The sequence below is a fragment of the Ciconia boyciana genome, chromosome 9 (assembly GCF_034638445.1).
Source record: "Ciconia boyciana chromosome 9, ASM3463844v1, whole genome shotgun sequence".
In the NCBI taxonomy this organism is placed as follows: domain Eukaryota; kingdom Metazoa; phylum Chordata; class Aves; order Ciconiiformes; family Ciconiidae; genus Ciconia; species Ciconia boyciana.
This window is the reverse complement of record NC_132942.1, coordinates 26,870,901-26,886,588: the sequence shown is the minus strand read 5'-3', so window position 1 is coordinate 26,886,588 and position 15,688 is coordinate 26,870,901. Positions and strand designations below refer to the sequence as shown.

General features: G+C 38.8%; 1 protein-coding gene across 2 annotated transcripts in view; it reads left to right on the top strand.

Moving 5' to 3' along the window:
• Positions 1-15,688, top strand: part of MMP2 (matrix metallopeptidase 2) — a 36,921-nt gene that overhangs the window by 18,480 nt on the left and 2,753 nt on the right. The window contains exons 7-11 of one of the 2 annotated variants that reach the window (XM_072873829.1): positions 281-454; positions 1,606-1,761; positions 4,160-4,313; positions 10,138-10,274; positions 12,146-12,305. In XM_072873829.1, coding sequence (XP_072729930.1) covers positions 281-454; positions 1,606-1,761; positions 4,160-4,313; positions 10,138-10,274; positions 12,146-12,305 — 781 coding nt within the window. The remainder of the gene's footprint in view (positions 1-280; positions 455-1,605; positions 1,762-4,159; positions 4,314-10,137; positions 10,275-12,145; positions 12,306-15,688) is intronic. The other variant, XM_072873830.1, reaches the window with a different exon arrangement.

Below are 15,688 nucleotides of genomic sequence, written 5' to 3'. Positions count from 1 at the left end.
TTTCTCAGAGCTGTGAACATGAGTTCGGGGCTCATTCTTATTCCCACCAAAACTATTGGCAAGTTCATTGCAACGGCAATGCCTAGACTTTTTCCTTTTTTTCTGTCTCAGACAATTTTCTTTTCAAATATTACTTTTAATCTTACTCCTCATGTTCTTAAGAGGATTGCAGAGTTTCTGCTTGCTTTCTGGTTTTAATGTGTAGTTTAGGAGAAGATGCATCAGCTTAATCTCACAAAAGGATTCCCTTCTCACTGTGTTTTTCTGTCATTTTCCACAGCCATGTCAACAGTTGGTGGAAATTCAGAGGGAGCCCCTTGTGTATTCCCCTTCATCTTCCTTGGGAATAAATACGAGTCCTGTACGAGCGCAGGTCGCAATGATGGCAAGCTGTGGTGCGCTTCTACCAGTAGTTATGATGATGATCGCAAGTGGGGCTTTTGTCCAGATCAAGGTAACAGTTTGTCAGAGCAATACCATGTAACAGCGTATTGACCACACCAATGACATCACACAATGATGATTTCATTCTCGTTTTATCACTCCTGTCTGGTTACTGTACTTCTCCCCAGCCCAAAATCTGAGCAAAACCCCTATATTTAAATGTAAGACTGTTGTTAAAGAGTCAGTCCCAGAGCTCATCTGCCCGAAACATTCAGATTTTCTAAAGTTATAACGATGAAGTATCTTTCCAAAATATAACAAGCAAAAACATTTTCAAAATAAATAAATGTATGTTTTTCTCATTACCAATTTTTCCTTCCAAGGCGAAAAACCACAAGTACTATAGTATTTCACTAGTATGTAATAATTATACTCAGATATTGGCCAAATTAGGAACAAATGCTAAATGTAAAAAATTAATATATTTGTGACTGATATTGGGGAAGATGAAAAACATGGCTAAAAAATGAGAGAGAGAGTATAACGTTTGTATGGTGAATATCAGTATTTAAAATGATTTTGGTTAATCTTTGTCCTTATTGGTAACATGGGTAAAATGAAATATAGCAAAAGGTTTTTTACACATTTACAAACAAATGCTAGATTCAGGTTTTTCTTTTAGGAGGAGAATAACTGCCAAATTTCAGAGACTGTTTGGGTATAATTGATAAAATGTCATCCTATGATAAAAGATTTTTTTTAACCTAACAATATTTGGTACAACAGTAGTGATTCAGGCTCTATTCACAGACACAGAGATATACAGACCTGTTTATCACTTGCTTGCCATTTCATGATGAAAAGTAAGATTTGAAGTCTTGATTGCAAGTTTAATTCTTCTGTGCTTAAAAACAAAGTCTGATTTTATTTGCTACACTTCCTTATTTCACAGAAGTATTAAGACTGTGGTCAAAGTCATTTGCATGTGAGACAGCAGCAAACATCAGCTACAGAAGTTTTAGAATCTCTCTAATGAAATGTCCTTTCTGGCAATATGTATGACATTCACCATTGGAGGCTGTAAATACTAATTATGATATTTATTATTGGGGCATTTTTGATGGGTAGCAAGGAAAATAAAATTATAAGACTATGAATAACCTGTGTGGTACACTTCTATTTAGATGCAAGCAGCTAATGCTATCTTGCTATGTTATTCAGGATACAGTCTCTTCTTGGTTGCTGCTCATGAATTTGGCCATGCTATGGGATTAGAGCACTCTGAGGATCCAGGAGCTCTTATGGCCCCTATCTACACCTACACCAAGAACTTTCGACTTTCTCAGGATGACATTAAAGGGATCCAGGAGCTATATGGTAAAGTCCTCCCTCGTCAGCAGAACTCATCAGAAAAGCATGCAGCACAGGTTGAAATTTGGGACTCAGAACTTGCAGTAAATTACATACTGCACAATACCACCAATGCGAGAAACATCCTCTGTTCTTCTCCCTGCTTTCTTCATGTTATTAACCAGGGCTCCTACTTCAATCAAATAACACAATTTAAGGACAACAGGTCACTAAATCTACTGAATGAACAGGAGCCCCAAAACTCACCAGAACCAAATCTTTAGATGAAAATTTCTAATGCCTTTACTGGGACAATGAAATGCCATGCTTTTCTCTAGCTTGAAATACCTGATGTGGGTGGTTTGGGGTGTTATTGTCTACAACACTCTGAGCTTCCCAAACTGCAACTCCCTGTAAGAGGGGAAGGACATTGTTTCCTGTCCCAGCTTGGAAACAGTTCACATTGCCTTCCCACAACAATTCAAGCTGTACCATCACAATAACATTTGCAGATAGTGTGTAGGTTTACACACTATCTGCAAATGTTACTGTGTGCAGATGTTGTGGTTTAGCCCCAGTCAGCAATTAAGTACCACCCAGCTGCTCGCTCACCCTCCTCCCCCAGTGGGATGGGGGAGAGAATCGGAAGAGCAAAAGTAAGAAAACTCTTGGGTTGAGATAAGAACAGTTTAATAATCGGACCAAAATAAAATAATAATAATAAAATGTAATGAGAAGGAAAACAACAAGAGAGCGAGAGATAAACAAAACCCAGGAAAAAACAAGCGATACAACTGCTCACTACCCGCCGACCGATGCCCAGCCAGTCCCCGAGCAGCAACCACTACCCCCTGGCCAACTCCCCCCAGTTTATATACTGAGCATGATGTCATATGGTATGGAATAGCCCTTTGGCTAGTTTGGGTCAGCTGTCCTGGCTGTGCCCCCTCCCAGCTTCTTGTGCACCTGGCAGAGCATGGGAAGCTGAAAAGTCCTTGACTAGTGTAAGCATTACTTAGCCACAACTAAAACATCAGTGTGCTATCAACATTATTCTCATACTAAAATCCAAAACACAGCACTATACCAGCTACTAGGAAGAAAATTAACTCTATCCCAGCCGAAACCAGGACAATCTGATACTTCGATGTAAATGTATTTGGTAAGCTCCTGGAGAAAAAGTGGATTTAAGTATTTTTATGTTGGTGTATCTTTAAAATTTATTATTTTCTCCACAGATACTCTTAGTAAAATGCTTAAGTATTATGATGATTAAAATTCCTTCCATGTGTATATTTTCTACCTTGTAGAGGCACAAGTATACTACAGTCAATTAAGCAGTTGAAGAAAATCTATACCATTTCTCTTTCTCTGCTTTTCACTTTTCTACTGAGATATCTTCCTAATTGTAAGTGACTATATTAAACACCTTAGAAATGAAATACGCCAAAATGATTGCCACATGGGACACCTTTTTATCAAAAATCTGATTTGAATCTTCATTTTTTCCTTGTTCTTAGCTGCTTTAATTAAGACTGGGAATTGAGACATGGGCAAGGTTAAGTGAATTTTCTAAGCTTGCACAGCATGTATTTGATAGAGTTCAGAATTTAACCCAGTTCTCCCAAGGCACACTTCAAAACCTGAGACAAAACTATCTTTCTTGCCTCTTTATAACTGATATAACCCTTTACAAACTGTGTTCTATATAAAATGTATTCAGAAAAACCTTTGTTTCCTTCCATTATTATTATCTCAAATCAGCTGCACTCCACTTTGTTGCATACAGTAAATGAACTTGTTGTCTAAGAGAAAAGGCAAATGCCTCATAAGGCAATACAGCAGCAGCCAAATAATAAAACAAAATAAAATAAACCAGATGGCAAAGTGCATGTTCTGAAGAGCACATTTTGATTATTGATGAGGGCAGAAAGATCATACAAATGGCTCAAAATGCATCTTTGTAACTTGCAAAATATTGGCACCTCTAGAAAGAAGAGAAATCCACTTTGACATCTCTCTCAGTGGAGTTGCAGATAATTCTGAATAGAAGGACTTTGAAATGCATTTCTCTCCTTTTTAGAAGCCAATAAAATAAAAATTGTAATGTTAACATTTGAACCCAGTATAGTCACTTCTGAATACCTTTCAAGTTAAACAGGCAATTCAACATGGATAGACACTCACACAGGCACAGTGTCTTGAATGAGACCACATAGCAAACTAAGGCAGGACTGGAAGCCAAGGCCTTCTCAGCTATACGTGACCACCCTTCTTCCGAAAAGGTTTTATTTTAAGTTTTTTCTCTTTCAAGCACTGCCTCCAAATTATTCCCCTTCTAGAAATTATGGTAGTTCATGTTCTCTATGTAACCTATGCAGCACTGTATTTCAGTGTAACAGAATATCTCTGTTCAACATTACAGAAGTATCAACTGACGTTGAACCCGGACCAGGGCCAGGACCAGGGCCAGGCCCACGTCCAACCCTTGGACCTGTTACTCCAGAGCTCTGCAAGCATGACATTGTATTTGACGGAGTCTCACAAATTAGAGGAGAAACATTTTTCTTCAAAGATAGGTAAGTGAGATAAATTGCTTACCAATGGGGCCTCAAGTGGAGGAATCGGTCAGCCCTATTCATCAAAATCTATAAATTTATTATCAGGCACAATCTCCGCCCTTTCTTTCATGTGTTCAGAGACAGCAAAGTGTCCTAGTCAAATCCTAAGGGAAAGAGATGGCAAATTCTGGTTTTATGGTTAAATAATATGGCCTTCTTTGCCACAAGGGTACACACTGGCTCGTGGTCAACTTGGTTTCCACCAGGACCCCTAGGTCCTTTTTCACAAAGCTGCTTTCCAGCCTGTTGGCCCCCAGCATGTACTGGTGTTTGGGGTTGTTCCTCCCCAGGTGCAGGACCTTGAACTGGCCTTAGGTTAACTGCGTGAGGTTCCTGTCATCCCCTTTCTCCAGGGGTCAAGGTCACTCTGGATGGTAGCACAACCCTCTGGTATATCAGCCACTCCTCTCAGTTCTGGATAATCAGCAAACTTGCTGAGGGTGTACTCTGCCCCATCATCCAGATCATTACTGAAGATGTTAAACAGTCTTCTACCCAGTACTGACGCCTGGGGAACACCACTAGTTACTGGCCTCCAGCTAGACTTCATACCACTGACCACACCCTCTAGACCCAGCCAGTCAGCTAATTTTCAGTCCACCTCACTGACTGCTTACCTCACCCGTACTTCAACAGCATCTCTATGAGAATCTTATTGGAAACAGAGTCAAAAACCTTTCTGAACTGCTCTCCCCTCATCTATTAAGCCAGTCATTTCATCACAGGTGGTTATCAGATTGGTCAAGCATGACTTGCCATTGGAGAATCCATGCTGACTACTCCCAACCACCTTCATGTCCAAAAGATTGTCTGTAATTAGAGATAGGTGAGATGATTATGCCATAAATTCACCTTTTCTTAGAGCTACTCTCAAACTTCTTTGAGAGTCTGGAATTCAACTTCAGTCATTATTTTAGGCAGTTTTGTGGTGGTTTTTAACTTCTGGTTTTTGCCCTACACTGGGATTGCGCATGCCAAGATGCTATGACAATGACTGGGCTGGTGGTAGTTCTAGCTAAAATCAGGACAAGGAAATGCCACAAATCTCACAAAAAAGCCTGTTCTCATTATATTTTCTGCCCAATTTTACAGATTGGAGAGCAAAAATTAACCCTGGTGTCAGCCCTGCTGGCTTCTGTGGAGTCACATGAGGGTTGCTCAAAAGGCTGAAGTAGCTGGGAGACACATCCAAACTTCTAAATGCTTATGCAAACCACATATGACCCCCAAAATCTTTAGAGGTTTACCCATCTGTAATGTTAATAACAAAATTAGCAATGGAAGAGATGCATTAGCCAGTCTATTGCCTGCCAAAGAAGGATTCATTCCCTATAAAATATTTCCAGATGCCTTTTGTAGCAAAACCTACAAGGATTGTAATTCACCAATGGAAATCCCATCACTTTCAGTGGAGCAGAGCTCTGGAGACACTGTCCTTCCTGATTTCATTTCATATAGTCTGCACTCTGGGGGAAAGCATCAAATCTGATTGCAGGAGAATTTCCAATCTCAACTTCTAAAAACACCCCTCCAAAAAAGTAGTTCATCCAAAGCTAGTGTCAATAATCTCAAATGCCTCTTCCACCACGGAGACGCTGTTTTAGCAAATCTTCAATTTTAGCATAACTTTCATTATGACAGACTGGTCCAAAGAGGATCTGTTCCTTTCCCATGTTCACAGATACAATAATGAAAATCTGTGAGCAAAGTCTTATCCCCGAGTGGTTTAATCCAGGTTGAGTCCAAATCATTAAATAACAGTATTATGTGACTCACAGCTGCTGTAGTAACACATCAAGGACACTGGTGATTGGGATAGGCTCCATGTGTGCAAGGCCTCCAAGGCAGAAGACACAAAAGGCATTTTTGATGCAATAGCAGAGACATTCCTGATAAAATGAGGTGGCTGCACAGCTGCAGCTCCCACTGCCTTTGCCAGGGCCTATATTACCCAGCTGCTCAGCAATGAAGAGCACCTCCTAAGGAGTACAGGACTTGGCAGCACCATGGTGAGAGACACTAAAACTCATTTTTCCCTGCCATAATTCAATGCCCAATTTGAAATAATTTATCCTCAGTTACCCTGAATATTCTCCCAAAGCCATTGAAGATCTGGGCCCACTCACATTCACTGCACGTGCCTAAATCAAATACTGTCTCCTATCATATAGAAACATATACAAGCATCTGAAGCTGATGGAAGTATTACAACTCACTTGTTCATTGCTCCTTGCCAGATGTCAGCTGAAATTTAAAAGGAAGCAGGAACCAACAAACAAGGTCCTCCTCACAAAACAGCAATTTAATAGTTGTTTGAATCTCCTGGTGGTGTAAAGTCCAGCCATCTCCTTCAGATTTAAATTTTCAGCTAGAAGATATGAAGGATTTATTACTATGCTGCACAGTTTAACTCTACTCACCAGCTTCTCATAAGAAAAAATCATGGTCAACTGGGTAATTTTACAGGCTATGGTATACAGTAATTCCTTCAGTGCATTTCCTTCTAGTTTCCATCTATGTGATACCCAGAATAATGGTGCTTTGGGTTTGAAGCTTGACTTAATCTTTATCACAGGCTTTGTGTTTTAGAAATGCAGAAAGGGGATTTAAAACTTCTGGTTCTAAGAACAAAATGTTCCTCATTTCTATTACAGCTGCTAGGGGCAAAAAGGGTTCATTCAACATGTCTATGGGGACACCAGTGATACCTTTTGTGCTATTCCTCTTGGCCCCATCAGTGGCAGGCTGATTCCTTACAATCCAGTGATCCCTAATGGCAAGAAACAGCCCTTTCTTGGCCACAAAATGGCCCCACAGTACCAACAGATCAGCCTCACAGAAAGCCAGCACTGGACCCTACTACCAACGAGCTGCACAGAACTGGCCCCACCACCCTGACCTAACAAGTTTTCCAAAACCAGTGCCCACTTTTGCTAGCACAGTCATCAGAGAGCTAAAGTATTCACCTCAGCTTCAAAAGTGCCTTCAAAAGGAAAAACATAGTCTTACAGCAGTAAAAAACCTTTCAAGTTCCACAGTATTCACAGCGTACTGATCCTGGTTTGCTCACTTGTGGGCCTTAGTTTTCAGCCAGACCTCCACCTTGCTTCTGCTTTTGTAAACTGGTAATCGTGCAAGGCTTGATTTAACAAGGAGCCATTTTAAATCTATTCCTAAAACAGCAAAGCGATTAAGTATTCTGTATAATCCCAACAAAATAGAAGTATTTTGCCTTCAGATACAGTTGGTCAAAGAACTATGCAAATACCAAAACAATCTGTTCAAACTGACTCATGCTCTAACATGCAGCAAAAGCAGACAATTGTTGAATTGTTTTGCTCTGGAATGGCTTTGCCCATCTCACAGCTTTCCAAGTATCAGGCAAGCAGCATTATGACTCACTTTTGGAATTCAAAAAACAAACGTCTATCATGTGTCGTGTGACTTTTATGATTCATGAAAATGACCATAGCATCCAACTGTCATATTACACAGGCAAAAGGAGTAAATAGCAAAAAGGAGGTCAGATCAGATTAATCGTTTCAAAAAAGTATTTTTCCCTCCCCCCTTAAACCAAGGAAATAACCAGGGAATTACTGGAGGTGCTGTTGGTCACAGAGAACAGTTGAGCTTTTCCACTGGGCACAGAATCCTCCAAGCAACCAGAGTGCCTGAGTACAGCATTTACACAGATGTTTTTGTTCTGAAAGTGAACAACAATTCAAACTTCTGAAGTTTACCAAGACATTAAAAGACCCACTGATTTGGTCCCTCTACATAACTGCATGTAATAATAATAATAATAATAATAATAATAATAAAAAAGGCAAATCTTGTGTTACAATATAATGTAAAATATTTACTGTAACAAAGTATTAAATCTGTCTATAAACTTAACATTAAAATTTAACCTGAATGAATTAAAACATTTTAACATGCTCAAAGTGAAATGAGAAAGCCAAATAATTAATTTCATCATTTCCTCAATAAGATGAGTAGAAATACAAATACCTCCTACCTGATTCAAAAACAAAAGAAAATTCAGCTCTTACAAAGTTTCCCCTTCCACAAGAAAACCTCACCATTTTAACAAGTCCCTTGAAATGTGTGCTTTAATAAAAAGCTAGTGTTCAAGTCTCCATTGGCTCTGGAAAATTTGGAATTCATGCAGATAGTAATTATTAGTGCTGACTCAGCCATAAATCAGGTCCAAATTTGATTGAGAATTGTGTAACTTGGATTTTTGAAGGAGCTACTTTTATGAATGCAGTGTTAGAAAGATTTGTTATATAGATTTCAATTTCATATCATATTGGATCTGCTTTTCTATCTAAAAAGAGACGCATGAAACAAATGTTATTATCTTTTACAGTGTTTCATATGTGTTTAAACACTGTCAAGAGCAAGAGTAATTAGCTAAATGCCTTATTCCTTGAGTCTTTTTTTAAACAAAAATTATCATGAGTTATGCTCAGAGATATTTTTGTACATGTTAAAAATACATGTATGTGTGCAAAATGAGAGTAAGTTAACATATTACTATCTTAATTATTAGTACCATATGTCAGGTTAAATTAATACGTATTTTTAATTAAGAGACAAAAACCAATGCACTTGCCAGTTGTACTATTCCTCATATCAAACACTATAGATTATCATAATTCAGAATTCAGTATGCAGCAACTAATCATACTTGCAAATGCATTTCAAAATGTTTTATTTGTCCTAGCTAGCTCTGTTCACAGTCAAACTTCTGTTGATAAAAATACAGCAATTTATTAAATGAATTTAGGACTGCTCCTCCAAGATTTAGGCAAAACGAAAATTCAGTTTCAGATCCTGGGTTTCTCAAAGGTTAATTATTCTAGGTAGGAATAGGTAATGACTATTCATACTCTGCAAAAAATAAGACACCAGTAGCACCTTGAGCTTCAGCAACATAATAATGGTAAAAGCTGTTTGACCTGAGAATTTAATAGCTATAGCTTGGTGCAAGAGTGATTCCACCACCCTGCTGATTTTTCATTTTATGACCATGGCAAAACTTTTGTTCTGTTGGGGAAAAAAGTTGTTCATTCTATGGAGAAGGAAATAGCAGTGCCATTTTTAATACCAAAAGCCCTGAGCACAAAGCTCTGCCATTTAAAGATAATTACAGCTTTTTAAAGCTTACATCAAAGGATGATCCTACTTATACATAAAATAGCCAATAAATTACCCTTTGCATTTCTCTAATGAAAATTTTTAGTGCTAGCAGTTTCTTTTACAGCCAAGCTCACTTCCAAGCAGTTTGATACACTGTTATTAAATTTGAAATTTTAGTCACTACAATAGTAATTGCAAGAGCAATTCATGAAATACGAATCTCTGCTTTTGTCAAACGTTCATCCATCTGCTCCATAAACAACAGCAGGAGAGCTCTAATAGTTTAAATGCCTTGTAAATGAGTTTATTTGTATACTCAAAGCACAGAATACATTTTGCCCTGGTGCAAAAAGCAACAGGAACTCCAAAGCAATCAGTGCAATCAGTGCAAGCAATTTCACCTGCAGTCCAGCATGCAGCTTACTGTGCAACTGTTTTAGCAACACGCTTCTAAATGAACGATCTGGCTTTTCAGTCACTGTAGGAAAACAGTTACAAGTGTGTGTTGCTGCTAATATGTGTGTGTGCGCATGTGTGTATATGCACGCCTATGTGGCCTTTGCCAGAAATGATGAGAAACAGATGTGCTGGTGAATTAGTTCATTGTAAATCTCATACAACTTTCTGTTCTGCTCAGATTCATGTGGAGGACTGTAAACCCCCGAGGAAAACCCACAGGTCCTCTTCTTGTTGCTACATTCTGGCCTGATCTGCCAGAGAAAATCGATGCTGTCTATGAGGCCCCTCAGGACGAGAAGGCTGTATTTTTTTCAGGTATTGGTTTTAAGTTTTAAAACTTAAGTAGTCATTTGCATAAATGTTGCATTCGAGCTCAGTTTCCTCTGAGTTGTAACTGAGCCAGGGAATGGCCTGCCTAAAAGCCAGTATAGCCAGCAGATATGGATGACAGATCTCAAACATCCCATGCTGAGGATTTTAGGACAAAGGCTGGATCTGAAAGACTCTGAACAGAATTCAGCCCCCATTACAAATAGGGGAGCTATAAGCACCCAGGAAGATATATTCAACAATAAACAAGACTAAACAAGAGTCATTATTTAAAACAAAAAGCAACAACAGTGGGAGCTCTGTTTCATCAGCGAGTGATCTGTTTTTCTTCTGTTTCCTCTCATTTTAAGCTATTGTCTCTGTACATGTTGTTTGAGAAGCTTAGACCTTTTTTTTCCCCCCATGCCTTTCCTTGTCTCCTCCTCTTTTGCCAAAGACTGACTTCCATTCTGGCTTCCAAGTATCTGCCTTGGTAGATACTTGGAAGATCAGGTAGAGGATACAGGCGGCTATGCGAGCTACCTCCATGGGAGAGGAGGATAAGAGGAAGCTCTACTCTGTTGCAAGTCATACACATGGTTCAGCTGTACTGGCCAAATTAGTGGAGCTGGGAGGCTGTTTTCAACATGAAAAACTGAGCCAGCAAAAACTGGGCTCCAGTATCTACTAAAAACATGACTAAACGTCTCCAATCATGTAAAAACCATATGGCCAATGTTGCTGTACATTTTCTGTACAGGAGGGAAAAAAGTAATGATAATCTATTCCACATGTCTCAAAGGCCATTTGCTTTAGTTTACATGGAGGAAAAAAAGCTTTAAAAAAGTTATATTTCAGCCAAGCCAAAACACTTTAAATATTGCATATACTATATATAAGCCTATTACATCTACACCTCTCTCCCTCTCTTTATAATTTCCAGGAAAATGTAACTAACCTGCTTTAAAAATAAATAAATAAATAAGAGCTATCAAACAACAAAGATTGGTTTGAAAGTTACCTGTAACCCAACTATCTTAAAATACTTACTACTGAGACCCACACTTTGCTCCTGAATGGTGCAATAGTAACTTCTCAGGAACTCAAACGGTGTACTTCACACTTTTCTCATATTAATATTTTACTTACTTTCTTTCCCACTAACTCTATCACAGAATCAAAGAAATGTCCTTTCATGAATGAATCTTCCCATGGCTTTCAGTGAATCCAGTGAGGGTACTTACTAAGTAAATTACAATTCCACGTAAAGAACGCAGAATCAGACCTCTTCCACTAGTACATTTTCGGAGAGACATTAGAAAATTTCATACGACAAAAGACAATGGAAACGGGAACTCTGGGCAAAAACTTCCTGTTAATTGCTCAATAAAAATTGCTGAACAAAACAAACCATGGAGGTAAATTGCTGAATAAAACAAATGGAGAGTGAGCACGAGCTTCTGCATTTGACCTCCAGGTGCCCATGCCTGGTTTCAGACCATCTTCATCATACAAAAAATTACCAATATTAACTATTTGCTCTAACATAACCCCAACTGTATCTTTTCTAGAAGTAGCTGCACATTAGACTAAGACAGTGTCTGCCTCAAAGATGAGACGGTCAAGAAGACGGGAAGCAAGAACACACTGAGATTATGTCTTTTGCTGAGAGGCAAGGAACACTTGAGAGGCAAAAGCAGAAATTGTAATCACAGTACACCTGCACTCTAATCTATGCTTCACAGATGGTAAAATACTAGAAAGACTAGTAGGACAGTTAGTGCAATAAAAAGTCCTATAACAAAGCATAAAAGAAGAAATATTCCTCTGTATCTGATCAAATGGTGTTTGTTTGCTTTGTTTTCTCCCCTAATTAGGAAATGAGTACTGGGTTTATTCAGCCAGTAACTTGGATAGGGGCTATCCAAAGAAACTTACCAACCTGGGACTACCCCCTGATGTGCAACGCGTTGATGCAGCTTTTAACTGGGGCAGAAACAAGAGGACATACATTTTTGCTGGAGACAGATACTGGAAGTAAGATGCATTAAGTGGTGGTGGTATGCTGTTAGCCAAACATGTCTCTAGGGCTGAACGCACACTGAGGTTCAGGAGACAGGAACCAAACACAGGGGTTTCATCCTTTGAGAATACAAAATTCGCATTGACAGCAGTGGTGAGCGAGGATGCTGAACCAGAGAGTGTGGCTAGGAAAGAACTTCAATACAGCAGCAGAAAACTAGCATGTATTTGAGAAAACAGCTTGCAAGGGAAGAGGATATCTGGGAGTCTCTGTCAGGCTGCTCACCACTAACAACCCATCCCTCACCTCCTGTGTACCAGCAACTGCCCCACATCAGTCTCAGGCTCTTAAGAGGGGCAAGCTGTCCCTCCTGCCAGCTCACAACTGCTGGGAGACAACTCTGAAAGGAATTCCTAAAAAATGAGCTGATCTCCAATCACTTGAAGCCAAAGACTGACCAGATTGCCTTTGAAATTCTTTCACTAAGCCATCAGGTTTGGCGGATGTAAAAGAAACAGCAGTGTAACTAGCAAAGCACACTGGGGATGACTGTAAATCCTTTCAGCAGCTGATGTACCAGTCACTAACACATTTGCTTTACTAATAGAGTTGGCACTGAGGAGATCTGAACAAACCACAAGGAGTGTATCTGTTAGTACTCTGGGAAAAATCTTAGCTTCAATTCATTTTGACAGTCTTTACAATCCTTTTCATGATTCCAGTACATGCTCAGAGAAGTTTTTGTTGCTAAGAACACCACAAATGTGGTATTCCACAACCGAGTGTAACTCTGTATTTGCAGTAAGGTTCCTGTTTGAAAGACTGTACAAGAAGCAAAATATGATGCAACATAAGCAACCAAACTCAGGTGACCTAATATCACGCTCTGTCCAGGAAAGATCTTGGACTCTTAGATTAGGAAGGAATGTCCTTAAAATGTCTCAAGGCTATTATTGTGGTAGAAATAAATACGCTACATTGCACCTGATGAAGAGTCTACTAATTGTATTTCATAGAATTTCATGATCATAACTGGCAGGAAGATCTGGCACAAAATATTATCTTAAAAAGCAGACACACTTCGGAGCTTCGGAACTTCGTGAGCTACCTCTGTGCTGCCTATCAGAATGGCATGAGAAAAAAACCAGAGACACTAACTCCTGCTTTCACCATCAGAGGTTTCTTCCAGGAACAGGACTTTACTTCGGGAATGCAGACATTAAACAACAGGCTGAAACTTGAACCATTCATTAACTGAAAATTTAGAGGAAAGTTAAACATCAGAAACACCCACCAGAAATCTAAAAGATTCTCCAAGCTATAAGAGTTCCTTCTGAGAGATGTTCTGCATAAAATATCAAAGGAGGTGTCAGTATAATTGAGCCCATTTTATGTGAACATTAATTTCATGTTATGATCTAACTGGATGAGTGTCTTTATTATATCCTAATGGCTGTGGATTCCTGTAAGTAAATAAAATACCCTTTCACAATTGCCACTTGATCATAACTTTCAATTACTTTGAGGACAGTACTCTTCTCCATTATCTAAAGAAAAAAAAAAAACTTAAAAGCTAAAGAATGTTATTCATTTTTTAATGTCATATTGTAGAGAACATCTTAAACATTTGCAAGTAGTTCCAATACAGCCATTTGCAATACTTTGGATTCCTACCAAAACCTACAGACTATGAGTTAGCAAAGCTGCCGGTCTCCTCTTTACCAACTATTATTTTGATTAACTGTACTCCAGGGCCTCCAAGTAATTCATCACTCTAATCACAGTATTTCTATCAACGTACCTTATCAACTGCAGTCACTGCACAATGCGTAATTCATTGTTAAGGAATCAAAGTGATTTCTATCTGTGTAAAGAAGAAAGCAAGCAGTTGACAAATATTTCAAAAAAAAATGCATCTCTGTTTAACACAGACGCTATAACCCTTAAGTATGTGGCTGTTTACTTTATACAAGGACTCTGCCACATGGAATCAAAATAGTTACATACCATAGTCCTTCCTGTGCCATTATCACACTTACTTTAAATGGATTTTTTGGAAGCCTTCTCCTCTCCCTCCTTCCAGCCCCAAGCTATTTGAGTGTTATTATAACAAGATTGTAAAGCAAAGTGAAGTTTTGTGAGGGAGAAGAAGAGGAGCTGGCTCAGATGCCACAGCTGAAGTTTTAAAGCCACCCAGCAAAGTACTAGATTTTCCTTAAATATCCAAGGAAAAAATAGTAAGTAATTTAAATTAATCATTTAAATTTATTTTGACCAACCTATTGCTCATTTTTACTGGTGTAACTTTGGATATAATCCAAGTAGTTCCATACAGCGATGAGGGAAAGGTGACCCGAGATACATATAGATGTGGATAAATAGAAATCAAGAATATAAATGCTTCCCTCCCTCCAGTACTAGTCAAAGACAACCTCTCTGAAGTCCACTGCTCCTGAAGAGGTGCTGCTAGGGTGACTGAGGCCTCACATGCATTGGAAGCCTGGTTCAAACTACATCCCATGTCACTGCTCCTCAGGACATCTCCACTCCTCCTGCTCAGCACTGACTCCTATCTATGAATCAGAAAAACGGGGAAACCAGGCCACACTCTTGCTCTTTCCATCTTCACTCTCAAGGACCTTGCATCCCTGGGACATTTATTCCCTACATATGGAAAGGGAGATCCTAGATTACTTGTTTGTGGGAGTGTAAAACTGGCTTTGCACAAATCTGTCTTTGCATTCTACAGTGGAAAGCACACACAGTAAATGAAACAACTGATCATCTGAAGATGTGGATACAGACAGATCCACTCACTTCTGAAGGACACTGAAAACTAGATCTGACTTCCATGGAGTTAGGTGGATTTACATCAGCTAAGTTTTTCCGCTTTGAAGCATAGATTGTGAAAGCCATTGTGGTTTGGGATTTTTTCCCCCCTCCCAAAGAAAAGCATGTATTTTTAGCTTGGCATTTATCTGTTGATCGTCACTGAGAGAGAGACTATGTGAAAATAATAGGGGTTTTTAATGAAATGTTATGGAAAGTAATTAGTAATTTAATAGCAATCCATCAATTACATTGACTACAAGCATGTTTCAAGTAAGATTTTTAAAAGATAGCCATTTCACATGAAAATCTGGTATCTTCAGATGTTGGCTGCTGCCTGCAAAAAGTTACCTTTCCTAGAATTATGTTTGGAATTTTAAAGCTACATTTCTGAAAAGGGTTTTGCTTAGAAAGTATATTTTCAATTCAGCAAGAATTGCATTTCCAAAAGGAAAGATGTAAAATTTCACATGGTTTTAAAGGAGTCTGGAAAAATTATAATGAAATAGAAACAATGTTACAATCTCAGTTATTAGATTTCTGTTTGATTGTTTTATATAGTCACATT